This window comes from Hypomesus nipponensis, chromosome 3 (assembly GCF_054491055.1).
Source record: "Hypomesus nipponensis isolate SF chromosome 3, ASM5449105v1, whole genome shotgun sequence".
Taxonomy (NCBI): domain Eukaryota; kingdom Metazoa; phylum Chordata; class Actinopteri; order Osmeriformes; family Osmeridae; genus Hypomesus; species Hypomesus nipponensis.
The window spans coordinates 19931699-19959248 of NC_140363.1; the positions used below are offsets into that span (position 1 = coordinate 19931699).

The following is a 27550-nucleotide window of genomic DNA, read 5'->3' on the forward strand; positions in this document are numbered from 1 at the left end:
TGGCCTGCAAGTCTATCTAACGTGTATTTCAACTGAGCAGACAAGGCAATCTAGAGTCACTTTGATCACCCTTGATCTGAAATACTTGATGAGCCCTTACATTCGGATGGTACTAATTATCTTGTGGAGTTTGTGGTGATGTTTTTATAGGAACGTGTCTTTTTCTTTCCTGAATCACTATCTCAAATAGATAAACTCATCAACGAATGAAATACCATGCTTCATACCAACAAATCGCCACTAGGTGGCTCTGTAAAAACAATGAATGAAAGCTTTTCAAATCTCTGGCGGTCCTCACCTGTGCGCTGAGCAGCCTCAGGTGGGACAGGACAACAGCAACGCACGTTTTCGCATTTTGGAGTATTACCTGAGAGTCCACAAGCAAATCAACAGCGTGTCCATAAATTACTGCAGAAAGACACTGTTTAACTTCTGCAAGCTTATTCTTGTCTCTTCCTGAAGTGCTGTTTCGCGGAAATGGTTCACCTGAAGTTTCAGTTCGGACAGTGAAATACTTTGGAGAAGTACGCACTGCCGACGGTAGAAATGGAGAGCGGATAAGGGAATTCAACCCATCAAATCGGGATTTTATTGAGTTTATACAGAGGTAAGACACGATTAATTAGAACATTTTTAAATATATAGTCATCGTTTGCACTTTTAGAATGTTAAACTCATACAATTTTGTTAATCCAGCTGTTCTGTTTGTGAAATAGTTGTTAAATTTAAGGAAAGTTTAGAATTTAGGCCTACTAAACCTAAAACTTTCTCACGAGATAAAGATGCAATCTTACATCTATTCGGAGGGTATTCGTTTTACTAGTAAACTTCCAGTTGAGATGTCAGAAAACGAAGAATCCAGTAAGATTCTAAGTGCACTGGCAATAAATAAACGAGGTGTGGGGTGTTTGGCCCTTCCAGTTTAGCAAGTCATTTGTACCAAACTATGTATCTTTTCAATTGTCCAAGGGCATTTAGTCTAGTAAGACACATCAACAATTTGACCGATGCAGTTTATCTGGCAGGCCATACATTTTTATCGTTACAGACTGACTGTTCATTAACCTGATGGGAGATAAGACTTCCCCAGATCCTCCGGGAGGTCTCCCCCTCTGTGTGCACTTTCGGCCAATCCAGATGGACTTTAAACTGTACTGAAAGCTGGTTCAAAATGTTGAGTTTTCCAGACAATGTGGTGCAGCTGGGTGGATGTTCCCAGACTTATATCCAGTTCCTAACAGCTCACAGCCAACACTGGTCAGTTCTGGATGTGTGGAACATTGGTCATTTGGAAGATCAGTATCAGGGTCAGCCCATAACATGCTGGCCTGGCGGTCTCACTAGCCTCCTCTCTCTCCTAGCTCCAGTCAACAGGCAGGGGAAGCTGGTTGTTTGGTAGTTTGGGCAGGGTGTGTCTTATTCTGCTGTTTATTCCTCCCTGCCAGCCTGCCATGCCAGGGCTTGTGCCCTAGGAGATCACTGATTGGTTACGCAACCGCTGGATATGTGGCAGAACCAGATGAAAACTTGTGATAGGCAGGGATTGGACAGGTCAGACTGTAGCTGGGCAGGGATTGGACAGGTCAGACTGTAGCTGGGCAGGGATTGGACAGGTCAGACTGTAGCTGGGAAGGGATTGGACAGGACATGTAGCTGAGCTGGGATTGGACAGGTCGGACAGCCGCAGGAGGGATGGATGAGAGACAGGGCTTTTAAAAATATTGTTCTTGTTGCCTTCTGCCTTGCTCCATGGTAGCTTCGTAGACTAACTTATGTCTGTGGTGCGTAATAGCCAGGAAATGAAAAGGCGCGCGCAATGACAATAAATAATATTGATCATGCAACCAAATACAGATTAAAACTGAAGTAACAAGCCTGGCTTTAAAATGCAAGAAGTAGCAAGTACAGATATTTGTGTAAAATATTTAAGGAGTGAATGTATTAAGTTAATAGTGAATAGTAAATAATCAATTGAAGTACTACTAAAAATCTACTTAAGTACAGTAACAAAGTATTTGTACTTGGTTACCTCCCATCTCTGGTTTGCTGATTGGATAACAATGGAATTTGATCGGTGGAGTTGAGTGATCAATACTAATTTATATTCCCTGAGCCCTTGATCAGCAATCATTCAATCAGATCAGTGTGTGTGCGTGTGTGCGTGTGTGCGTGCATGTGTGTGTGCATGTGTCAGTCCAGGTGCTCCTTGTTACTGTACGGCTCTCTCCATCCTCTTCCCTACTCTGATCTCTGAGGGCTGCTGGGGGGTGAATCTGATCTCTGAGGGCTGCCGGGGGGTGAATCTGATCTCTGAGGGCTGCTGGGGGTTGAAGCTGGTGAGGGTGTGGTTGTGGGCTGATGCCAGAGCTTCTGTTTTGACTGCAGAGATGCCAGCAGCAGGAGAGGATGTATTTTAAAGCCCACAGCTGTGTTTATCTCCACAGTCCCCAAGTCACCACTGTTAAAGACCTTCCTGTAGTTGTAAACAGCGTACTTTGCCTGTGGGCCATGGTCTGTCCTTAATGACGTAGATAGAAACCCAGGTTTAGGTCCATGGCAACGGATCTCTGAAAACAAGGGTGTTTTAATGGCCCTAGATTCTGCAGCGTCAAGTCACTCACTTCTGAAATTGATACACAATGAACAGTCACCTTAGCTAGCTTGTATTAAGCCACTGTTCAATAGCTCTTTCTCTTTCTTTCTCTCCCTCACAGCCAGGCTACAATATGAGAATATGAGAGTGAGAGTGAGAGTGAGAGTGAGAGTGAGAGGGAGAGGGAGAGGGAGAGGGAGAGGGAGAGGGAGAGGGAGAGGGAGAGGGAGAGGGAGAGGGATTTAGTGAGTTCCACAGTAATTATCAATCTCTCAGGAATGCAGCCCCTGCTCTTAGCAGACATGCTGCTGCATGGCTACCCTGGCTTAACAGCCCACAAACACAGGCAGCTCTGCAGGCCTGCTGTACCATAGCTGTACTATAGCTGTTGAGAATGTTACCCTGCGTGGTAACGTGGCATGTTGGTTTACACTAAACTAAAACCCCCCCACCTCATTCTCTTCCCAGCATTTCTGACCAAATATCATTCAAACTGTGAAGCTCCGTATAAACAGATTTTAATGGTATTTTAACCAAAATGTTTGGCTTCGGACTACTTCTTTGGACATGCTAGTGTTCAACCTGTGGTCGATTCCACAGCCATCTGATCATGTTTCCTCAATTCTACACACAATACCCCATAATGAAAAAGTTAAAAAGTTTGTTTCCTATTTTTAATAGATCTGTAACAATTAAGAACTAAATATAACATGTACACAAGTACATGGAAGTACTTCTTCCATTTACAAATGATGAAGGCCACTTGCTCATTGGGACTTTCAATGCTGCACACATTTTTCTGTACCCTTCCCCAGATCTGTGCCTCGAAACAATCCTGTCTAGGAGGTCTACAGACAATTCCTTGGAGTTCATGGCTTGGTTTGTGCTCTGACATGCACAGTGTCAACTGTGGAAGCTTATATAGACAGGTGTGTGCCTTTCCAAAGCATGTCCAACCAACTGAATTGACCACAAGTGGACTCTAATGACGTTGTAGAAACATCTCAAGGATGATCAGTGGAAACAGGATGAACCTGAGCTGAATTTTGAGTATCGTGGTAAAGGCTGTGAATACTATACATGTGATTTTTGTTTTGTTTTTTATTTTAATAGATTTGCAAAAATCTTTTTTATTTTTCACGTTATCATTATGGGCTATTGTGTGTCGAATTTTGAGGAAAATATTTTATTTAATCAATTTTGGAATATGGCTGTAACGTAATGTGGAAAAAGTGAGGCGCTACTTTTCGGATGCACCGTGAGATAAGCTTCAGTGAAACAAAACAGTTTCACAAAGTGGGATTCAAGAAAACCCCACCTTTACCCATTGATCATGATGTATTAGACACATTGACAGATAGTCTGTTGGGGAGTCATTTTAGCAGTAGAAGCACAGAGTAAACTTCCTTCCAGGTGACTGTTGATCAAGTGACGGTGGGGTTTCTTAGAAACTGCCAGAAGAAAGGGAAACCATGGTTGATGTAATCACCAGTGTGAGGAAAGACATTCCTCTTCACAGACGCAGCCTCTGTCAGTGCTTGTGCTAGTGAGTCTTACTTGAGACATGGAATTGGGTAACACCAGTATCCCCCTTGACAGCCTCACCCTCATAAAGCAAGTACATTATGTCTGGTTCAGAATGCGTACAATGTGTCTCTGGCTCGATCCCTTCTCTGAAGGAAGGCCTTGAGTGGAAGAGGACTGGGGTGTATAGAGTGAAGGAAGGGCTGTCCTTTGTTTGATTCTGCCTAGAGAATAGAGACACGCCCTGGCCTGATTACAACACAGTTCACACCTGGAACATGGACACATTTACCTCAGTTTCACTCCAGACGAGTTTTCAAAACCCCAACACAGTTTACAGAACTTCATACTGGGGATTCGTTGAGTTTGACTAAATGCTTTCAGGAATGTCTTTTGTACATTTACATTTATGCATTTACATGTATGCATTTGTTGCAGTTTTGTAACCTTTGTAGCTGCAGCACGGTCATGTTTAGCCACCCAGCGAGGAGGTGAAGGTGACTGAGGCTCGCGCCTTAGCCCAGGACACTCACTGTTCAAACAAAGGCGTCTGTTTCCTGCCACTCCCTCCTGCCCTTACCCTGTCCCCATGAGCGCTCAGCAGCGGAGTCGCTCCGCTCCGCTCCGCTCCGACTCACCTCAGCTAGCCACCACTTCTACTGCAAGTCACACTGTTCATGTCAGATAAGATAAGAGTACGGCCGTGCTGCAGGCATGGATGTTGAAACCTCAGCAAGTGCCACCAAATCTGCCTCTGGGTAATCAGCTAGCGCCAGACTCGTGATTCATGCAAGTTTTTCTCGATCACCTCATTATTTGTCCCAAAAAATACATAGCTTGAGAATGAATGCTTCATGGTTCCCCCTTGAACAGTGAGCCCTGGAGCTCCACAGGCAGAAGCGTCTGTTTCAGCAGGGATTCACCTCCATCCCCTCCAGCTTGATGACATGGTGCTGTCCAAGGCTGTCACATCATCAATGAATGTTGGGTGTATCTGTTAACACCAGAACCATAACCCATATATACCTCTGTTACATGGTAAGTAGAGTATGTATGGTATAGAGCTGTATGAAAAATGATTATGTTTTGCTGTATGGAACTTGTTTAGGTGGACCTGCTGTGCTGCCTGAGTTAATGGAAGGTAAATAGTGTGTTCCAATAGGACCAAGCTGTAAACCGCTGCCGGTGGTGTGGGTTTAAACACAATTATGTGTGTTTGTTTGGTATGTTTGAGTGAGGCTTGATGTTCCTGTTGACAGCCTATTGTGACTCCCATCAATGCTACCTTGATAGGGACGGTACTTAGGAATGGCTTGCCGAACCCAATGCTAGTTTCCTCAAGGTCGCTTTGGATAAAAGCGTCTGCTAAATGAATAAATGTAATGTAAATGATAGTGTAGCACCCCAAGCAGCCTGAAGGGAAGTTTTGTTATTCCACAAAAAGGTGGTGTGATGAAAGATTCCGTTACCCCTCATTTTGTTTGTTTTCTGGGTGTATTGTGTGTGTATATCAACATCCACCAGAGAGAGGTGTGGTCCTGAGGTCTGTAATGACTGTGCCAATGAAGCAACTCTGTAATTTGAATGTTGGCATGGCACTTTGTTTGAGAGAGCTTCTGTGTGTTTCTTTCTTTGCTTTGGTGTGTTTCTAACCGAGGGTCAGCATGGTGATGTGCCTGTTAGCAGAGGCCCTAAGTACTTTTATTTACTCAAGCAAAAAAATACATATCTTCAGGAAGATATTCCATCAGACAAGCATTTTCAATGCATATGATATTGAAAGGAGAAAAAGATTGATGAAGTGACACATCTATTCTATGAAAAGCATTGTTGTACTTACTTTTCTACTTGCTTTAATATAATTAGTAAGATTTAAGGTACTGTTGTGCACCATATATGACCAACATGACAATGTTCCAGATTTTAAAATCAGTGTTTTTCATCTTGTACTGTAGAAATACATGAAGCCATGTATCCATGAAGATGCTTTTATGAGTCAGACCCTGTGGGCTCTGATGATTCCCAGGGTGCTTAGCGTCACTGCTGGTCTTCTGTAGTCAAAATAGGACCGTCTCTCCTAGAAGCACCTGACCCAGACCCCAAGGACTGGGTCTGCACTGCCCCAGTGGCCACAGCAGATGTGCCAACATTAGTCATGTCCAAATTACTGTCATTTGCTGGGTGGAAACACAGGCCTTACTGGAGCTGGATGAGAAGGGACCCGACTTCCTTAAAAAGGTTGAACATGTTAGAGACATGCTGTATGCCTTTCACCTCTCAGTATTACCCTGGGTTCACTTACCCTCTCAGTATCACCCTGGGTTCACTTACCCTCTCAGTATCACCCTGGGTTCACTTACCCTCTCAGTATCACCCTGGGTTCACTTACCCTCTCAGTAGCACCCTGGGTTCACTTACCCTCTCAGTATCACCCTGGGTTCACTTACCCTCTCAGTATCACCCTGGGTTCACTTACCCTCTCAGTATCACCCTGGGTTCACTTACCCTCTCAGTATCACCCTGGGTTCACTTACCCTCTCAGTATCACCCTGGGTTCACTTAACCTCTCACAGACAAGATTAGAAGATCATTTCAAAAGAATCTGACAGTAAATGTTTTTGTTAACCTCCGCTTTAGATGGACAGACAGTTTAACCCTTTGTCTCCTGTAGACTCTGCTGCAATCAAACACAAACTCCAGCAGTTATGATGCTGAGACACATTTACACAGAGTATCGACACAGAAAGGCTGTGAGAGAAAGGCCAGGGTTATCTGCTTCACATTAGCGCTGCTGTCGTCTGGCACTGGGACGCTCATGTCTTGGACAGCATGCCAGTATGAGTAGAACATGGACCTTCTGCCCTATATACTTAGGCACAGTGTAATACGAACTTTATTTTAGTTGGTTGCACATGTCTCTAGCCTGCCCATCCTCTCAGGAGTCTGGGTTTCGCATGACTTGACGGCGTTCCCCAGTCCTGGGGCCAGTTGCATAAACGTACTTTAAGACTAGTCTTAGCCTTAGACTGTCTTAAATTGTCAGGTTAGACTAGTCTAAGCCTGTCTGTTGCATAAATAGTAAGACTGACTTGATTTGAGGTAAAAAATAAGTTAGCCACCTTTCCCCCTGGCTAAACCTTGCTGTAAGGGCTGAGTTGCTATGCCAACGATCTGTTAGTAGGCTACGTCATTATCTTAGCATAATTTGTTACAAAATGAAATACGTGTATTATTTGTAACTGCAGAAAATGTTGACTAGGCTCTGCTTTTCCGCAGAATAAAATGTCTTATTTAAAAAAAAAAAATTTGAAATGATTTTAAACGAGTAGATAACTTAACTCACTTTATTGACGCTAGCACTAGTCGGCATCTGCGTTGGAGTTGTTGATAAATGGAATTAGCGTTGGGGTTAAATTTAGAAGTTTAACAACGCATACAGTAGCCTATTTGTAATTGTTAATAAGACAACTTTTTCAGTATTGTATTCCTCCAACAGATAACGTTTTTCATCAGGTTTAAATGTGACGAGAAATGGGCAGTGTAGTTACTAAAAATGATCAGTGCTTATTTTATTGATGAAACGGCTCATTTGTAAATTTGCTCTCACTTTTCGATAATTAAAGTAAATTCTACAGCCCTACTGCTCTACTGCTCTACTGCTGTACTGCTCTACAGCCCTACTGCTCTACAGCCCTACTGCTGTACTGCTCTACAGCCCTAACTGCTCTACTGCTCTACAGCCCTACTGCTCTACAGCTCTATAGCCCTACTGCTCTATAGCCCTACTGCTCTACAGCCCTAACTGCTCTACTGCTCTACAGCCCTACTGCTCTACAGCCCTACTGCTCTACAGCTCTATAGCCCTACTGCTCTACAGCCCTAACTGCTCTACTGCTCTACAGCCCTACTGCTCTACAGCCCTACTGCTCTACAGCTCTATAGCCCTACTGCTCTACAGCCCTACTGCTCTACAGCCCTACTGCTCTACAGCTCTATAGCCCTACTGCTCTATAGCCCTACTGCTCTACAGCCCTACTGCTCTACTGCTCTACAGCCCTACTGCTCTACAGCTCTATAGCCCTACTACTCTACAGCCCTACTGCTCTACAGCCCTACTGCTCTACAGCTCTATAGCCCTACTGCTCTATAGCCCTACTGCTCTACAGCCCTAACTGCTCTACTGCTCTACTGCTCTACAGCCCTACTGTTCTACAGCCCTACTGCTCTATAGCCCTACTGCTCTATAGCCCTACTGCTCTATAGCTCTATAGCCCTACTGCTATATAGCCCTACTGCTCTACAGCCCTAACTGCTCTACTGCTCTACAGCCCTACTGCTCTACAGCCCTACTGCTCTACAGCTCTATAGCCCTACTGCTCTATAGCCCTACTGCTCTATAGCTCTATAGCCCTACTGCTATATAGCCCTACTGCTCTATAGCCCTAACTGCTGTACTGCTCTACTGCTCTACTGCTCTACAGCCCTACTGCTCTACAGCCCTACTGCTCTACAGCTCTATAGCCCTACTGCTCTATAGCCCTACTGCTCTATAGCTCTATAGCCCTACTGCTATATAGCCCTACTGCTCCACAGCCCTATTGCTCTATAGCCCTACTGCTCTACAGCCCTACTGCTCTACAGCTCTACTTTTCTACAGCCCTACTGCTCTACAGCTGTATAGCTCCCCAACAGCAAGGTTCAGGAACCTGCCTTGGAGGCAAGCGGTTTTGGCAGGGAGGCCGAGGAGATCGCATTCGACATCGACAAGAAGAATACAGGACGTATTAGTAGTAATAATGGAGGAAGCTGTCAAGAAAAACTTGTATAAATGAAGCAAAGAGACCAACATTGTGGAGGACCAAGCTTGTGTTTACTTATCTGGATTTGTGTAAATCTTTGCGTGTGTGACTGGTGTGTGTATGGTTACAGGTGGGGCTCTGAACCATGACTCCATGTTTAGGAATGAAGGGAGTGGTGCCATATCTCCACAGAACAGTCAAGTTTGGTTGAGAGGCGAGAGGGGGGTAGAACATGCTGGGTTCTCAACCCTCAACATGGACAGAGGGGCATGAACACAACTAGTCTGCTTCACTTACTTTGAATGGAAATCAGTGAGGGGAAACTCCTATGTAATGTCAACAGAAACATGAATCAACAACAGCGATAAAGCATCCAGAAATGTAATTATTCTCATTGAATGGAAGCAATTAATAGTATTTGTGCTTAATCAATTTAGCCTTTTTTCTTTGCCCTCCCTCCCTCTCTCCCTCCCTCACCTCCCTCCCTCCCGTGTTTAGCTCCAGTGTGGGATGTCGGCCCGGGGCTCAGTGGGGGAGCTGATTCCCCAGGACATGGCGGAAGTGTTTGCCCAAGAGCGGAGCACCAGAGGGGGCCGGAGGAAGAAGCGTCGGGGCTCCCTGGGCCGGGCCTTCAGCTGGCTCAAAGGCAAGAAGAAGAAGGAGCTGGGATGCAACAGCCTGGACACACATCCGGGAGGGACCAACGCAGCCAGGCCACCGCCCACACTGCCCCTCGGCCACGGTGAGAGCCAAGAGGAGGAAACACCCCTCTACACCATGTGATTGTTTGGCTTTCAGTAATGTGCAGGTAGCCTGGCCAGTGTTCTCAGATTCGCTGTATGTCACACAGTGCTTCTGCTGTTGGCTGGCCTACGTTTTATACATTCAGACACTGATAAACCATCTCTTCAGATCTGTAAATATAAAGAGTGCCAGTGACCTTTCTACCTGAGTGAAATATGGCATTGTTTGGATATGAACTTGATCTCGATGGCTGTAGTCTCTGAGCAGTGGTTTGTTGGGAGTTTGGTGTTCGGTAACAGTTCAATATCCTCGTGCTGAGCTCCCAGGCATGTTTGCTTTCTGGAGGAGGACTGTTTGAACAGCATGTGACTCATGAACCTGTCCTTTGACCCCTAGAGCCTTTGTTTGCCGTGAAGAAATCTCTGTCCGTCCTGTTCTGGGATGCACTCGACCTGATTCTGTTGTCATGTTTCACACAGGAGATACTTTAAACATGTAGTTCAGAAATCAGAGATGGACACACACACAGACACGTGGAGACACACACAGACATACAGAGACATTTTGAGAGAGTTTGCCAGAGTTGCTGGCAGATACAATGATGGCATGGTGGAAAGCACATTCACTTCCTGAATACCTTCCTGAGGGCTGAATGCCTCCAGAGTTATGAACAGAGTCTGTAACGGCAGCCCAGAACCTCCTGCCCCCTTGCTCCGGGTCAGGGCTTGGGGTCAGGGCTCCTGGTCAGGGCTCCTAGTCAGGGCTCCTAGTCAGGGCTCCTAGTCAGGGCTCCTGCTCAGGGCTCCTAGTCAGGGCTTGGGGTGAGGTCTGGGGGTTGATACATGCCCAGTTCATGAAGCCCTGCCAGCTGATGCCAGAGCATAAGAACCAGGGGTGTTTCTCCTGATTGCCCTGCCCATGGGCTGCCTGGGGAAACTGATGTCAGGAGAGATCAAACAAGAATGAGAGTGGTTGTGTGTGTCTGTGTGTGTGTGTTCAACCACTGCTAATGCTGCAGTCTTCATCATCAGATGGATAATGAACAGAAGCCTGTTGTGAGGGTGGGGAGAGAGGACTGGTGTTCCTCTCAGGTTGGGAACATTGGAGGTTATCTAGACTCCTTGTCCAGTGTTACCTCTCTGGACATCTGTTCATCTTCAGTGTATGATGTGCTTGCTGTGCTAGTTAAATGAGTCCTACAAGGGGCCGTCCTGTAGTCAGATTGAAAACTATCCCGGCGCTGCTCACACACCCTGTCTCTCTTCTGGAGAAATTCACTCTTACAGATCTGCCCCTGTCTCTCTTCTGGAGGGCTTCACTCCAGTGTTGTGCAACACGTTAATTTTTATGAGAACAATAAACTGAACAAAACTTAGTGACAAATAATGAATTGAACAGCGAACACGTTCATATTATCTGAGGTCTAGCTAAAACGTTACTGAATGTTTTCCTTCTCCTGAGGAGAGACGCTGTCTAAATCGAATGCTTGCACCATGTCGTTGCTCAGTGCCCGTAAAATGTTCGCTATGTAGCCTAACCTAAACCAACTAACTCGACTTCGCACTATGTTACCCATGATTCATTGCACACACATGTAGCCCAAACAAGCAACGCTAGGTTGCTAGGTAACGGAAGCTAACTACAGCTGCCTAGCTTCCGTTTTGGAAAAATAACTCACTCTGGTGGGAGCGTCGGAAATATTTAGAACTCGCACAACTAAATATTAAAAAAACTAGTTAAGTATTTCATTCTCACTTTCCACATTTAAACTATGAAATGAACTGAACTATGAACGCGTTCAGAATTCAAATGGTGAACTATGAACGTGAACGATTCATATTTACTTGTATGAACTGAACTTTGAAGGAGTTCATGAGAGGTATGAACGTGCACAACACTGCTGCACTCTTACAGATCTTCCCCTCTCTCATTTTCTGGAGGGCTTCACTCTTACAGATCCATCCTCTCCCATACACACCCAGACATCCTACACATTCCTCAGCTCTATAAAGACACGCATGGGTGGATGTTGTGATGGTGTGATGTATGTGATTGTGGGACCCATGGAGGTACCCCTGTGTGGAGGTAATGTGTGTGAGGGCTGGTCTACTGTGTTAGGTCTGGTCTACTGTGTTAGGGCTGGTCTACTGTGTTAGGGCTGGTCTACTGTGTGTGAGGGCTAGTCTACTGTGTGAGGGCTGGTCTACTGTGTTAGGTCTGGTCTACTGTGCTAGGTCTGGTCTACTGTGTTAGGGCTGGTCTACTGTGTTAGGGCTGGTCTACTGTGTGTGAGGGCTGGTCTACTGTGTTAGGGCTGGTCTACTGTGTGAGGGCTGGTCTACTGTGTTATGTCTGGTGTACTGTGTTAGGTCTGGTGTACTGTGTGAGGGCTGGTCTACTGGGTGTTAGGTCTGGTGTACTGTGTTAGGGCTGGTCTACTGTGTTAGGTCTGGTCTAATGTCGGAGGGCTGGTCTACTGTGTTAGGTCTGGTCTACTGTGTGTGAGGACTGGTCTACTGTGTGTTATGTCTGGTCTACTGGGTGTTAGGTCTGGTGTACTGTGTTAGGGCTGGTCTACTGTGTTAGGGCTGGTCTACTGTGTTAGGTCTGGTCTACTGTGTTAGGGCGGGTCTACTGTGTGAGGGCTGGTCTACTGTGTTATGTCTGGTCTACTGTGTTAGGTCTGGTGTACTGTGTGAGGGCTGGTCTACTGGGTGTTAGGTCTGGTCTACTGTGTTAGGTCTGGTCTACTGTTTGTTAGGTCTGGTCTACTGGGTGTTAAGTCTGGTCTAATGTGTGTTAGGTCTGGTCTACTGTGTGTGAGGGCTGGTCTACTGTGTTTTAGGTCTGGTCTACTGTGTGAGGGCTGGTCTACTGTGTTAGATCTGGTCTACTGTGTTAGATCTGGTCTACTGTGTTAGATCTGGTCTACTGTGTTAGGTCTGGTCTACTGTGTGTTAGGTCTGGTCTACTGTGTTGGGTCTGGTCTACTGTGTGTTAGGGCTGGTCTACTGTGTTGGGTCTGGTCTACTGTGTGTTAGGGCTGGTCTACTGTGTTAGGTCTGGTCTACTGTGTTAGGTCTAGTCTACTGTGTTTTAGGTCTGGTCTACTGTGTTGGGTCTGGTGTACTGTGTGTTAGGTCTGGTCTACTGTGTTAGGTCTGGTCTACTGTGTGTTAGGGCTGGTCTACTGTGTTAGGGCTGGTCTACTGTGTTAGGTCTGGTCTACTGTGTGTTAGGGCTGGTCTACTGTGTGTTAGGGCTGGTCTACTGTGTTAGGTCTGGTCTACTGTGTGTTAGGGCTGGTCTACTGTGTGTTAGGGCTGGTCTACTGTGTTAGGTCTGGTCTACTGTGTGTTAGGGCTGGTCTACTGTGTTAGGTCTGGTCTACTGTGTGTTAGGGCTGGTCTACTGTGTTAGGTCTGGTCTACTGTGTGTTAGGGCTGGTCTACTGTGTTAGGTCTGGTCTACTGTGTGTTAGGGCTGGTCTACTGTGTTAGGTCTGGTCTACTGTGTTAGGGCTGGTCTACTGTGTTAGGGCTGGTCTACTGTGTTAGGGCTGGTCTACTGTGTTAGGTCTGGTCTACTGTGTGTTAGGGCTGGTCTACTGTGTTAGGGCTGGTCTACTGTGTGTTAGGGCTGGTCTACTGTGTTAGGTCTGGTCTACTGTGTTAGGGCTGGTCTACTGTGTTAGGTCTGGTCTACTGTGTGTTAGGGCTGGTCTACTGTGTGTTAGGGCTGGTCTACTGTGTTAGGTCCTCCACACTATCAGTTGCTGTGAGTGTGTCTGTGCACAGTGTGCCGGTGTGTGTAGTGTGTGTTTGCGTGTGTGGGTGGGTCGCTCTTTGGATCAACTTTGTTGATGCCTGAATGATCTGACAAAGACCGGCGGGGGCCGGAGAACAGGTTTGAGAAGCTGGATACTGTTTCACTTTCCGCGTCTCATGGCGGGAAGCAATCAAACACTCCACCCTGGGAGGATTGTTCTGACTTACCCAGACTGCCCCAGGAGCTGAACAGGACTTCCTGTGTCAGGAAGTGGAAGAGGGAAGGTAACAGGGAGTCCAGGACCTCTGCCTCACTGCAGGGTGGGAAATATTTTTGACTAACAGCAGTCTGTCAGGAACCATGCACACACACACACCTAATACATGTTACCATGTGAGCGAAGGAGTCATTGGGGTTCCTCTGTCGGACAGGGTTGATTAACTGTTTGTATTCCAGAGAGCTGAAGATGTCCTTCATCTAAACCCAGTCTGATCCACCTGCAGATGGGTCTTCAATAGCAGTTGATGAGATTTTCAAGTTGAATGTGTGAAATGTTAGTCAACACACCCTGGTATTTATCAGATCAGATTCAGATGTGTATAAAGGGACTCCAGGTACATGAAGCCAAAGCCAGCTACCCTGAAGGATCTGTTGGGATTGTTCTTGGTGTTGAATTTCATTAAAGTCACCTTGGCCCTGAAGTGTTTGAATGCTCTGCATCAGTTTTTCCTGGGGCAAGCCTAGTTACAATCAACAACTGGGATTATTTAGAAAATCATATCTCCGTTTTTTGTCACAGGACATAGATATGTTACAGTAGCTTCTCATAGCCTTCACACACTGTTGTCACGGCAGCAAAATTATTATAGACCAAAGGCAATCTTTATTAGCTGCTTTACAGAAAGATGGATGATGAGAAGCATGAACACCTGTCCACCTTCCAACATCCCCAGTCTGGGATGTGACACTGCTCTCCAGAACTCACTGTCCACCTTCCAACATCCCCAGTCTGGGATGTGACACTGCTCTCCACAACTCACTGTCCACCTTCCAACATCCCCAGTCTGGGATGTGACACTGCTCTCCACAACTCACTGTCCACCTTCCAACATCCCCAGTCTGGGATGTGACACTGCTCTCCACAACTCACTCTTTAGGTTGGTTGAGGGGCAGTTCTACTGGCGTACTTGTAGTTTATTTTAATTCGAATTCCACTTCATATTACTAGTTATGTACCCTTAGTATAGTTAGTCCTCATATTTCAATTTTTTATTCCTATATGTTTAATGTTTATACCTTCCTTCCAAAGCAAATTCCTTGTCTGTGCAAACTTTCATGGTGAATGAAACCCATTCGGATTCTGGTATGTGAATCCCTCTGTGACATTGCTCTTAAAAAGGGCTGCACAAATACATTTTGATTAGATTTTGACTGTTCTTTTCCCCCCAAAGAGTGTTTAATAAGCATGCACAAGTGTGCATAGTAAGCACTCCCTAGCAGCAACACACACACTTGGCTTGCATTAGTGCAGAGTAGGGAACTCCTAAGAGAACATCTATGTTTTTTTCCATGACATGAAAACAGGAATTATGGTTCTGTATAGGAAATCTGTATGTAAAAAAAATATGCGAAATGTTGTGTTTATCTCATGTAATTGGCCAGCTGCTCTTCAGCAGCAGTGTGGACCTCCATGCTGCATCTCCCTGCTGCTGCAGGTGTAGCATCTCTGGCTGTCTCATGTGGGACCTGCCTGGCAGCATGCCTTTCAGCTTGTCTGTCAGCAGATCCGCTCCTGACAGGCCCAGACTGGTCCGGCTCACATGCTGCTGCTCCTTACTGGCACTGATCACAGGGAGTCCTGGCTACGCCTCAGGCTGGGGCTGGGGCTGGGGCTGGAGGTAGGACTGGGCTGGGGCTAGGACCGGGCTGGGGCTAGGACTGGGCTGGGGCTGGGGCAGGGGCTGGAGGTAGGACTGGGCTGGGGCTAGGACCGGGCTGGGGCTAGGACTGGGCTGGGGCTAGGCCTGGGCTGGAGGTAGGACTGGGCTGGGGCTAGGACTGGGCTGGGGCTAGGACTGGGCTGGGGCTAGGACTGGGCTGGAGGAAGGACTGGGCTGGAGGTAGGGCTGGGCTGGAGGTAGAGCTGGGCTGGGGCTAGGACTGGGCTGGAGGTAAGACTGGGCTGGGGCTTGGACTGGGCTGGAGGTAGGGCTGGGCTGGAGCTGGGGCTGAGGCTGGGGCTATGACTGGGCTGGAGGTAGGACTGGGCTAGGGCTAGGACTGAGCTAGGGCTAGAATTGGGCTGGAGGTGGAGCTGGGCTGGGGCTAGTATGGGCTGGAGGTAGGGCTGGGCCGGAGGTAGGACTGGTCTGGAGGTAGGACTGGGCTGGGGCTAGGAATAGACTCTGACCTTCATCAGGATCTGTGGGAATGACAGGTAGAGACTGTGTGCAATCTGACAGCTGTAATTGGTCTAATGAGAGGATTTATGACGTTACCGCTGGTGGTTACCAGTGATGCAGTTGGTGTGTGGGTTTCGTGTGATGGCCTCTCAGACCCAGACGCCCGGTGTTCAGTTGTTTCTGTGGTGCTCAAACAGGCAGGCAGCTAAGCCTAACCCCCACAGAAGGAGACATGCTGGGACAGGACTGTGTGTGTGTGTGTGTGTGTGTGTGTGTGTGTGTGTGTGCTCGCTTGTAAGTGTATGTGGAGTGTCTGTGCATGTAAAAGATTTCTGTGTGAAGCTCCTACCTCCAGTACAGTATGTTGGAGTTTGTTAGCAGCATAGTTCTGAACCCTCGCTCTGGAGTGCAGCTTGTTCTTCTGACACAGATCAGCCTGCTAAACTACATCCCCTCCCAGCTGTAAACATCAGGCCCAAAAGTCACCTTAAGGTTGTGAAATGTTCTCTATTGTTCATCGTCTTCTAGGTGCTGTGTCATGAGCATTCTCACTACCTTGGTTTCAAAACCTCTGATTACATGTATTTATAATTTGGGATTATTATGTATTTTTTGAAGACATTTGCTTTGCCACTATTTCGACTGACTTAGAATATTTTGTTTATTATGAAAGCATCCTCTTGACCAACAAATACACTTGTTTACAGTGATATGATAGGGTTATTATAAATCCAATTTTTAATCTGTGTTTAATACGTATTTAGTTTTTTACTAAGGCTAAAGGCCCATATCTGACATCAATACATTAAGCTCATGCCCATCGGATTGACTGTAGTTTTCCTAATCCCTGGTGTAAACATCAGTTTGGGTCTCACATTGTCATCACCACCCTTTGACACCACAGACTTCATCTCAGAGTCCCTAGACAGATGGTGCTTTTTTCATGCTGGTGATTAATTCAAACATAATTACTGGGCTCATGCAACTAGAGATAACATAAACCCTTGTTATTCCAATGTGTCATGGTGATGTCAGTATCTTTGTTGTGATCTATTCTTATAATCTATTCATTTTGTTGTTTGGGCACAACCATTTTCATTTTCTATTTTGACCCAGTCTATCAATAACTTATTTTCATTTTTATAAAACCATAACCAAACCACAAAATCTATGCAAACATGTTGGATCGTTGACAAGCTGATGGAAGCTCATTCCCACAGACAGTGAAGATGAGAGGGGAACAAGTTGTACCTGCAGAGGGACACTTGTGTTCTGGGAAACACAGTCATCAGGCAGGAGGTTCATTGTGGGAATGTTTCCCATAAGTTCAGGTGCCTTGACATATTAGCTCTCAGTATCAGGAAGCAGGCTGACTACCTTGTGCTGTTTGAGGTTTCCTCCCCAGGATGTGGAGACATGCCCCGTATAAAAGGGACATATTTCAGAGAGATATTACAGTGTGATGGAGTCAGATGTTTTGAGTCTACTTCAAACACTTCTATGATACTTTTTAAACAATGTTGTAGGAAACAATAATAATTGTGTAAGTGTGACGTTATCTGGTGAACAACAGCTTCTAAGCTCAAATCTATCTAGTTCATTTACTCCCCCTTGTGGGGAAACATTAAGTTATGGTAGCAGAGAACAGACCCCAGGAGAGAGCTTCATTATACCTAAAGGCTGATTGACTTTGTCAGCTAGACAATAATACTTGTTAGTTAGCTTAGTAGCTCTAATGAGGGGAGTTGCGTGTCTGGTCTAATCAGGCTTTACTGGGGGCAGTCATAGCCACCATCATGTAACCCTACCCCTGGTTTGATGGGTCTGGTGCCTGATCTCCCTGCTTTCCCCTCTAACCCGCTCAGTGTTTATGTGCCTAATCTCGCCATGATCCATGTCATAGTTGCACTTGGACCAGTGTGCACTGGGACCCCACCCAGAAACTTATGGGGGACTGGCTGAAGGGAGGGGGGTAAAGGGGGAGAAGGGAGAGGAGGGGGGTCGTTAGTCGTCAGCCAGAGGGATGGGTGGATGCAGGCTACAGGATTACCGCCTGAGCTCCCATCGTCTCTGGTTGGTCTAGGAGCACTCTGCAGGGAGCGAACACAACAACATTTTCATCGTCAACAAGGGAAATCATGATCTGATTTGAGATTTTTTTTCATTGTCTCATTGGATTGAGATCTATCCAAGGTGTCTTTCTTTGGGGCTTTTTACGTCTATAACTTTATAAATCTTTGGTCGTTTTACTCCTTTTGGAAGATTGGTTGTTTTTATTGTTGGTGTTTTTAGTCATTTCTATCTAGTTATGGTGGTCCTTCTCACCAACAATGTTTACTGCCTGCCATTGGTCTTCAAGAAGAAGGGTGAGTTATTTGACACCTAAAAAACAAGTTGATTTACAATACCCATTTTGGAAACAAATTCTTTACATTCTTGTCCTATCTGGTCAGTTTAGTATTGCTGCTTGAGAAGTAGAAGGAAGAGTGTGAGAGAGAACCCCCAGAGTGTGAGAGAGAACCCCCAGAGTGTGAGAGAGAACCCCCACAGTGTGAGAGAGAACCCCCAGAGTGTGAGAGAGAACCCCCACAGTGTGAGAGAGAACCCCCAGAGTGTGAGAGAGAACCCCCACAGTGTGAGAGAGAACCCCCACAGTGTGAGAGAGAACCCCCAGAGTGTGAGAGAGAACCCCCACAGTGTGAGAGAGAACCCCCACAGTGTGAGAGAGAACCCCCAGAGTGGGTCAACTGGTTCTGACAGGAAACTGAGAAAGGAACAGCTGCTTGTGAATAGCTGCAGAATCTTGCAAATGAATCAATGGAAACATGGAAATATGAAATGATGAAGATTTTGAGAATTGAAAGACTTCTTGACGTGACATATTATGGGAGATAAGATTAATGTGTACTTGTCTAATTGACAACCATTCTTAAGGCCATTACCGTTGGGACGATGGTATATTTAGTGAGGATTTCTCCAAGCACATGTAGCCTTAACCAGCCACGTCCAGCTCTGGACTGTACAGTAGGGTACCGTGCGAGTGCAGGCATAACAGAACCGTATTACATGAAAGTGTCTTAACAGGTCACCAGCCTGCTTGCTTCTGGACAGCCTCAGACAGGATTCACAGCTCTGCTCCTGGTCGTTAGAGCACAGGTTTGGAAAACGCTTAGCAATGGAATTAAGACAGTCAGTATGCTAATTGGTTAGGTAAGCAATAATTAGTGCCTATTTTGGTGTTACTGGCTATAACAGTGCACTGCTAAGTATACGTTAGTGACTGCGTTGCTAAATATACCTCAGTGATGCAATATAATTCCAGTCTAACTGAAAGTCTTAGGAATGACAACATGGGCTGTTTAACACCATTTATATAATGTGTTAAATTGTCTTTTGGGTCGTGGCCTGTTGTAAGGTACACTTGTTTTTAATGATGGACAGTATAATCATGTCGTCACAGTGATTAGTTTTATCAATTGGACAGGATATGACTCCCATTTAATCTGTTAGATAAGTGTTTCTGGAAAGGGACTGATTGATTGGAGTCTTATTGCTACTGGAGGAGCTATCAGGACTCAGAGTTGACTGAATTGTAGATCCCATCTGATAGCGAGGGTATTCCAACATCTGATCAAGCTGCTTTTAAAGTGCCGACACTAGTGCATTATACCTCCATGCTATTGAGTTTACCACAATAACACAGACCGTTCCTTGACTGTTAGAACTCTGCACTCCTGATCATTGATATTCTGCTTTACTTTCTAAAAGCACTTTTTGCATGTTGCTTTTGATGCAAGCGTCTGTCAAATTAATACAAAGTAAATGCATCAAATAACTTTATACGACCATATCTTGTGATTTCTACAAATTAATTATCTCCAACAATTGTTTCTAAATATCGTTGAAAATTATGAAACATGCTATTTTTAGAATAGAATGAGAAATGCCTTATATATTTATCTCCTTGACATATGTGACCCTTGTGTGGCCATCTGCTAGCAGCAGTAAGGAAGCAGGAGGTGGAGGTGAGGCTGGTGCCCCCACCCTTCCAGGAGAACGTTTTCCTGGAAGGCAGTAGGCCCAAGTACCTGGAGGACCTTCACTCAGAGGCACGAGAGGGACTCAAGCTGCTGCAGCAGGAAGGTAATGAGCTTCGCACACTCAGAGGCCTGCCTGGGTCAGCTGGCCACAAGCTAACCCTCTACTGTCTTCCTGTGCCTGGGTCAGCTAGCCACAAGCTAACCCTCTACTGTCTTCCTGTGCCTGGGTCAGCTAGCCACAAGCTAACCCTCTACTGTCTTCCTGTGCCTGGGTCAGCTAGCCACAAGCTAACCCTCTACTGTCTTCCTGTGCCTGGGTCAGCTAGCCACAAGCTAACCCTCTACTGTCTTCCTGTGCCTAGGTCAGCTAGCCACAAGCTAACTGTCTACTGTCTTCCTGTGCCTGGGTCAGCTAGCCACAAGCTAACCCTCTACTGTCTTCCTGTGCCTGGGTCAGCTGGCCACAAGCTAACCCTCTACTGTCTTCCTGTGCCTGGGTCAGCTGGCCACAAGCTAACCCTCTACTGTCTTCCTGTGCCTGGGTCAGCTGGTCACAAGCTAACTCTCTACTGTCTTCCTGTGCCTGGGTCAGCGGGCCACAAGCTAACCCTCTACTGTCTTCCTGTGCCTGGGTCAACTGGCCACAAGCTAATTGTCTACTGTCTTCCTGTGCCTGGGTCAGCTGGCCACAAGCTAACCCTCTACTGTCTTCCTGTGCCTGGGTCAGCTGGCCACAAGCTAACCCTCTACTGTCTTCCTGTGCCTGGGTCAGCTAGCCACAAGCTAACGCTCTACTGTCTTCCTGTGCCTGGGTCAGCTAGCCATAAGCTAACCCTCTACTGTCTTCCTGTGCCTGGGTCAGCTGGTCACAAGCTAACTCTCTACTGTCTTCCTGTTTAGAATCCGACAATGGAGTGGACTTCAAGGATGACCAAAGTGTCAGTGTAAGTCTCTAATTTTAAATCAGTGTTGCTGAATACTACAGTGTATGTGCTCCACCAGTGAACATTCGTGTGCTGCACCTTCGGGTATCTCTCCAGTCAACAGTGACAGTGCAGCAGAGTGAGTATTGCAGCTACAGTGAAAGGAGTGCCGTGGAATCAGACAGCACCATCCCAGACTGTGAGTCCATTGTCTCCACGCGATCCTCGGTTTCCACCCGCTCCTCACGTTCAGGGCTGACCCGACAAGGTAACCTAAACCCATCAGAGATGGCTGTGCTTTCACCCAAATATGTTTTGAGTTGTCATGCATTAGTCCCCAAGGGAGTTACACAGCTGACCACATTGAACTGTAAATGGTTAGTTTTTGTCTAAATGACATGTTTTGAATGTGTTGCTGTTCTCTCATTTTGATCTCCTCAGCATCTACATTTGGGCCCCTGAGCTCAGGGAACAAGCCTGGGAAAGCTAAAGCTAGGAGGAGACACAGGAGGACCACGGTGATGGGGATACCCCAGCATGTCCAGAAGGAACTAGGTACATGGATCATGCCTTGTGTTTCCTTATTTGTGGGGTCTGAGTCATGGGTCTGAGTCATGGGTCTGAGTGAATTTGGTTGACATATTCTTGTTGTTGGGCTTTGTGACAGCTTCACAACTAACCTCATAGGTGACTATAGAAAGTACTGAATATATATTAATATTTCCTGTTGGTCTCCAGGCCTAGACAGAGCAGCCTGGGCAGCACAGGTGTTGGAAGAGGATGCTCGTCTCCACAATGGAGACGGTCCTCATCCAGGTCCACAGGAGGGCGCCAGAGACCAGGCCCTCCAGACGATCAATGATAACCAGGCCAGGGGGGGACCTCGCGATGACCTGGCCCTTCTGGAGCCCACAGGCCCCCAGATCTCTGCCTTGCAAAGGCCTAAGTCTGTGGCTATCCCCTGGTTGACCACGGCCAGCAGCCTGGCCCAGCATCCCCCCAGCCCCGTTATGTCCATCTCCCCTCAGGCCACTTATCTGTCCAAGATCATCCCCAACGCTGTGCTCCCACCCTCCATAGATGTGGTGGAGATCAGCCGGGGGCGGAGCCGGAACAGCGTGCGCACTGTCAGTAAGAGCAGCCTGCTTCTGCCCAGCCCCGCCTCCTCCAGGGCCTCCTCCAGGGCCTCCACCCTCTCCTCCGCCTCCCGCTACAACCCACCAACATTTTCAGACAGCTCAGGGTGGAGTCGCTCAGAGTCATCAGAGACCCTGGTGTCAGACTCCTCCACCATCTCCAGCAGCACGGCCAGGCAGGGGCAGTCCCATGGGGAGGGAGCGTCTCCAGAAACCTCCCCTGACCAAGTCAGTGTCCGATCATCCATCAGCAAGGCCTCCAGGATCACCACATCCACCAATGGCAAGGCAAGGACCAGAGGGGAGGAGAGCAAGCAAGAGGGGAACTTCATCCGGAGTCTGTCTGTGATGAAGTCCAAGAGAGCCCCCCCCCCTCCCAGCCGCTCGTACTCCCTTCACAAGGACAAGATGAAGAGGCGCTCGCGGGACCTGGCAGAGGTCAGGGTGGTGGTGGGGGAGTCTCCTCCTCATCTCAGCCCAGGGCAGGGTGGGGAAGCCAGGTCTGGCTCCTCCCCCAGGTCTTGGAGAAACACAGACAGCCCTGGCTACACTGCAGACACCAGCTCTCTGGAGGAGTCCTCTGTGTCAGCCAGCCCAGTCAAGCCTCAAAACAAAATCCCAAATGATGATGTTGCAGACGCTGAGCCTGCACCCACAGACTCCTCCTCTCACACTCAAGCCTCCAAGGAGAACGGCCTGAAGACCACTGTCTCTCCCTCCAGTGGCTACTCCAGCCAGGGGGGCACGCCCACCCTCCCGGCCAGACACACCCACAGCGTCTCCCCCAAGCACAAGAAAGGATTCCTGGCCAAACTGCAGAATATTTTCCCTGGAGCATCTCCTACACCTTACCGTGCACAACCTGCAACCGCTGACACCTCCAAGCCTGTCCAGGCTGACCCTGCCCCTCCAGTGGGATGTGTCACCCCAACACCCTTGGTTCTGGCCCTCAGAGGCCTGTTTGATATACCACCCCCACCCAGGGTGCCCGCCCCCCCAGCCCCTCCACCTGAGGTGTGGGTACATAACAAGCGCAGCTTTGAGCTCCTGCTGGGGCCCCCGGCCCCCACAGACACGTACTCAGTCTTGAGGAAGAACCCCAAGGACAGACGGGCGCAGAAACAGTTTGGCTCTAAAGAAGCTTCCCTGAAGAGTTTGTCAGCAGAGAGAAGAGATGTAGAACAGCCACCAGCACAGCAGACCGTAGCCGTGCTAAAGAGGGTTTTAGATGCAGTGGAGAGCAACGTTCTAGGTCAGGAGTCATTCTTGATGGTATCAAGCAGTGGAACCATTATGTTTGAGTCAGGAAAGGTTCAGGGAAGTTCAAAAGTCCAGGCTACTGAAAGTTCAAGTTCAGTGGTTCACGAAGAGGAAAATGAACGTCTAAATCAGATGAAGTCTACAGAGAAGAAAGGGAATGCCACAGTAGAATGGGAGGATGAACAAGAGAATGTCACAGGAAGTTTTCTAATAAACGGAACGTCAGTCAGATTAGTAGAAGAAGGTCTAACAACGTCACATAAAGCTGAGACTAAGACTGCCTTACAGACTCCAAGCCAAGCCCAGGGGTTGAAGATTGCTTCACCACCTGAAAGTGACAAGTTGTGTGTGTGTGCCCATGCAGTGGCACGTGTGTCTCCCTCCCCCCCCCCGGCACATTTCCCCCCCCTGCCGCCCACCAAACAGACCACACCTGCGTCCCTCCTCAACCATGTCCCCGCAGAACCCATTGTTTCCCCTACAGGGGAGTCGTCATGGCCCCTCCCCCCTCCCCTACTGGATGCATTCATCGAGCCCCCCCTCTGTGGCCATGATGAGAGCGATTTCCCCCCTCCGCCACCCCCATTTTCTCCAAGCCAGGTTGGGCTGGATGTGACCGAACAGATTCCCCCTACTGAAGAGTCACAAGGTGAAAAACACCTGATCACCCCTCCCCAAGATCTCTCCAAGCAATATGATTCAGAGAAAGAACCTGTTCCAAAGCTTGATACTCCAAGCCCTTCTCTCACAGCTGTAAATGGTTCTGCTCTTGAGTCTTCAGCAGTGACAACCAGGGTTCAGTCCCAGAGCATCCCGCCCCCACCTCCCTATGCAGCCCCCCTACCACCACCTCCCAAAGAGGCCCTAGCGTCAGCCGAGAGCAAACTCAGTCCACCTCAAAGCATTCCTCCTCCACCTCAAAGCATTCCTCCTCCACCTCAAAGCATTCCCCCTCCACCTCAAAGTATTCCTCCTCCACCCCAAAGCAGTCCTCCTCCATCTAAAAAAAATCCTCCTCCACCTCAAAGCATTCCTCCTCCACCTCAGGTAGTTCTGACTTCACCACAACCCCAAGAACCTGCAAAGATCTCACCCCAGGATGCCGCTCCTTCAGCTCAGAGGGTTACGGTGCCCTCACCCCCCAAAATGATCCCACCTCCACCTGAGAGCACTCTTACCCCACCCCAGAGCACCCCTTCTCCACCTCCCCTAAAAGACTCCCAGCCACCCACTCAGGAGGCCACCTCACCACCCCAACCAGAGACCCTCCAACCGCCATCTCAGAAGACCACACCATTACCTCCACCAGCCTCTGCCACCCCCCTTATTCCCCCAGCACCCCCAATCCCTGTGAAAGTGCCTGCTAATGTTCTGCCCCAACCCAGTGTGGTGAGCACAGAGAGAGGGGGTCAGGAACTGAAGTCCCAAAGCGAGCCACCAGTGTCCTCTCCTGAGGGAGCCATTCCTGTGGTCACCCCCTCCCTTCTGCAGATGGTCAGGCTCAGGTCTGTCAAAAACCCTACTTCACAGGACCTGACTCCAATCCAGACCCGGGACCAGACCCAGGACCAGACCCAGGACCAGACCCAGACCCAGACCCAGACCCAGACCCAGACCCAGACCCAGACCCAGGACCAGACCCATACCCAGACCCAAACCCAGGACCAGACCCAGACCCAGGACCAGACCCAGGACCAGACATCGGCCTTTGGCACAGCCACCCAATCCTCCAACAATGTTTCAAATCCAGCCTTCAACAGCCAGGAAGCCCCCCAGAAGCCTATACGCAGATCACTAATCATGATCTCTCCTCCTCCTATAGATGCATCCCCACCTACTGTCCTCACCTCACAACCATCTACCGTGCAGTCCTATTCCAACACACCAGTACTGAATCTTCCCCCAACCTCAACCACTATTACTTCCCCAACCAAAAAATCTCCCCCTGCCACAACCACCACCCCCTCCATGAGGCTGCAAGAAGCTATCCGCTTGAGAACAGCAGCCAGAACAGCTAAAGACAGCTGCCCTTCTCGCTTGAGCATGCACTCCCCAGCTTCCCCACCGGGGGCAGACCTCCACAAGTCTCCTTCCGCCAGCGCCAGCTTTGTTTTTTCCAAGAGTACAAAGAAGGTGGTGACGGACCCTTCCTCCTCACAAGTAGCCACAGCCAACTTCAACAGCAAACTGGTGGCACAGCTGCCGTCTGTGTCCGGTCCCAGTAAGGCAACAGAAGTTCAGAAGACAGGGCTCAAAGTGCCTCCACCAGTGGCCAAGAAACCACAGGCCGAAGCAAGTGAGGCCAAGGCTGGTGAGGCCAAGGCTGGTGAGGCCGAGGATGGTGTGGACACTGAGCATGTGCAAACTGCTGGACAGCAAGCACAGTCAGACAACATTAAGGGTAAGGAGTTAGCAACTCAATATGTAAGACACCTACACCTCTAGTTGATAAGAAGACAATATAATCTAGTTTTTCTGTTCCTCCCTTGCGGGTTCTGCAGAGGCCCCCAGTGGAACAGCAGCATGAGGCGCCACTCTCTCCCTTGTTATGAGCCAGTAGAAGAGGAGAGGACCATCAAAACAGACACTTAACCACCATGTATACAAGAGGATGAGAAGAGGAAGATAAATCAGATGACGCAAAGTAAAAAGGTACTTTGAGTTTGATGTTATTAGTTTGGGTCTTTAAATGTCTCTACCTTTTGTACTTAACAAATATATTTTCTTTGCTAGAAAGTCTTGAGTTTTCACTGTAATATTTTGATCTGCTGTCGACAGCCCAATGCCTACTGATTTAGTCGCAACATGTTGCCCTCTTGTGGCATGTCATGTTTTTACGCCAATGTCAGGCCAACTATTGCAAGTGGGGGAGCTATGGGCGCCTGTATGTATTATACCCAAATGTTTTACTTCTAAGATATTTATATAATTATAAGAAAAGAACATGCACTATTAAATCCTGCTATATATCTTTGAGGGCTGGTTTTGCAGACACAGATTAAGCCCAAACTCAATGGAGTGTCCTGGACTAGGGTTAATCTGTGTCTGCAAAACCGGCCCTAAAAGTCTGATTTCTTCCATGTCCTAAAACTGTATGGAGTTAAGTTATTTTTTCCTGTGTAGATACTTTGAGTTTCATTTTTGAGCATAGTGAAATGTGTCATCTTCCTTTACTGTTTTGTTGTAATGACATCTTTATCTTTCCTTGTTTCTACACCTATTAATTTACCCCAAATGATTAACGTTTATTCATACTACATTTGTATAAGGGTCGGTCCAAATCTGCATATAACTTTAAATATGTGTTTGGTTTCTACGTTTTTGCTGTGAAGGTACTGGAGGATCATCCTTCATGTCATTAAATCCTTCACATGTTGAGTCTGGTTCCGGTCTTTGTTTTTGTGTTTTTGCTTATGGTTACTGAGAATATATAAATCACATTCCTACCGGATGAAGCTACTGTACTTTAGATTTATGTTGTTTATTGCCCAGAGAGGAAGATACTCCTCAACTGTGCAATACAAATAGGGATAATTAATCATTTTCAAAGTGATTAGCATGATTGTAAAGATAATCAAAGAAATGATTCTTCACGTTCATGTATTTCAATAAAAGAGAATAAATTGTCACAATGAATACATGTTTTCTCCTTTTAATTGACCCTGATCACATATCTGATGCCCAGGTTCAGGGCCATGCGTTTACACGTTAGGACAAGAGAATATATAGCATCATGTGATCAAGTCCAGAAGATTCAAAGAACTAAACATGACTTGAAGAAAAGGAATTGAAGATCTTGAAGAAAAGAACTTTCACCAGGTAACACTGCTGATGATTCATGGGACCCACCATGTTGGTTTTCCATTAGTAAAGTCATGTAATTTGGCATCTTTAGTGAGGTGTGTGGTGTCATTTGTCTTTCTTGGGTGTGTAAAAACCTGTGATTCTGAGATGAGAGGACATAAATAGACAGTCCTTTTGCAAGTGTTCCTCTTGCAGAATTAATATTTTTATAATATGCTTTTACAGATTTGTTATTTAGCGTTTTGAAAAAACTAAAAAATCTATGTTATGTGAATCCACAATGTTTTCTCATTCAATTCATTAAGTAAGTGATAATGTATAGAACGCCGGTCATTATCGGGAAAATAAGTCCCGACAGGGCGAACAGCACCTGACGCGAAGCAGAGGCGTTCTATACATTATCCCGCTTATTACACGGCTACTTGCCAACAAAATGACTCAACACAGTGTTGGTTTTTTACAATTTATTTGTTACCATTCGTAGTGTTGATCAGCAGAGAAATAGTTTGCCAAAGACGTTGAACTTCATAGACGTTGAACATTCTTTAGGCTAACAT

General features: G+C 47.2%; 1 protein-coding gene across 2 annotated transcripts; it reads left to right on the top strand.

Moving 5' to 3' along the window:
• Positions 1-334: 334 nt before the first annotated feature.
• Positions 335-26827, top strand: LOC146300273 (uncharacterized). Of its 2 annotated transcripts, none has more exons than XM_084682599.1 (8): positions 335-607; positions 9415-9658; positions 19833-19973; positions 20771-20814; positions 20911-21061; positions 21235-21348; positions 21532-25590; positions 25691-26827. In XM_084682599.1, the coding sequence occupies exons 2-8, from the start codon at positions 9427-9429 to the stop codon at positions 25714-25716; spliced, it is 4767 nt and encodes a 1588-aa protein (XP_084538725.1). In that variant the 5' UTR covers positions 335-607; positions 9415-9426; the 3' UTR covers positions 25717-26827. The 2 variants fall into 2 exon arrangements, with proteins under 2 accessions (XP_084538725.1, XP_084538734.1); XM_084682608.1 differs by lacking the exon at positions 25691-26827 and having other exon boundaries at positions 21532-24694; positions 25012-25340.
• The last annotated feature ends 723 nt before the right edge of the window (positions 26828-27550 follow it).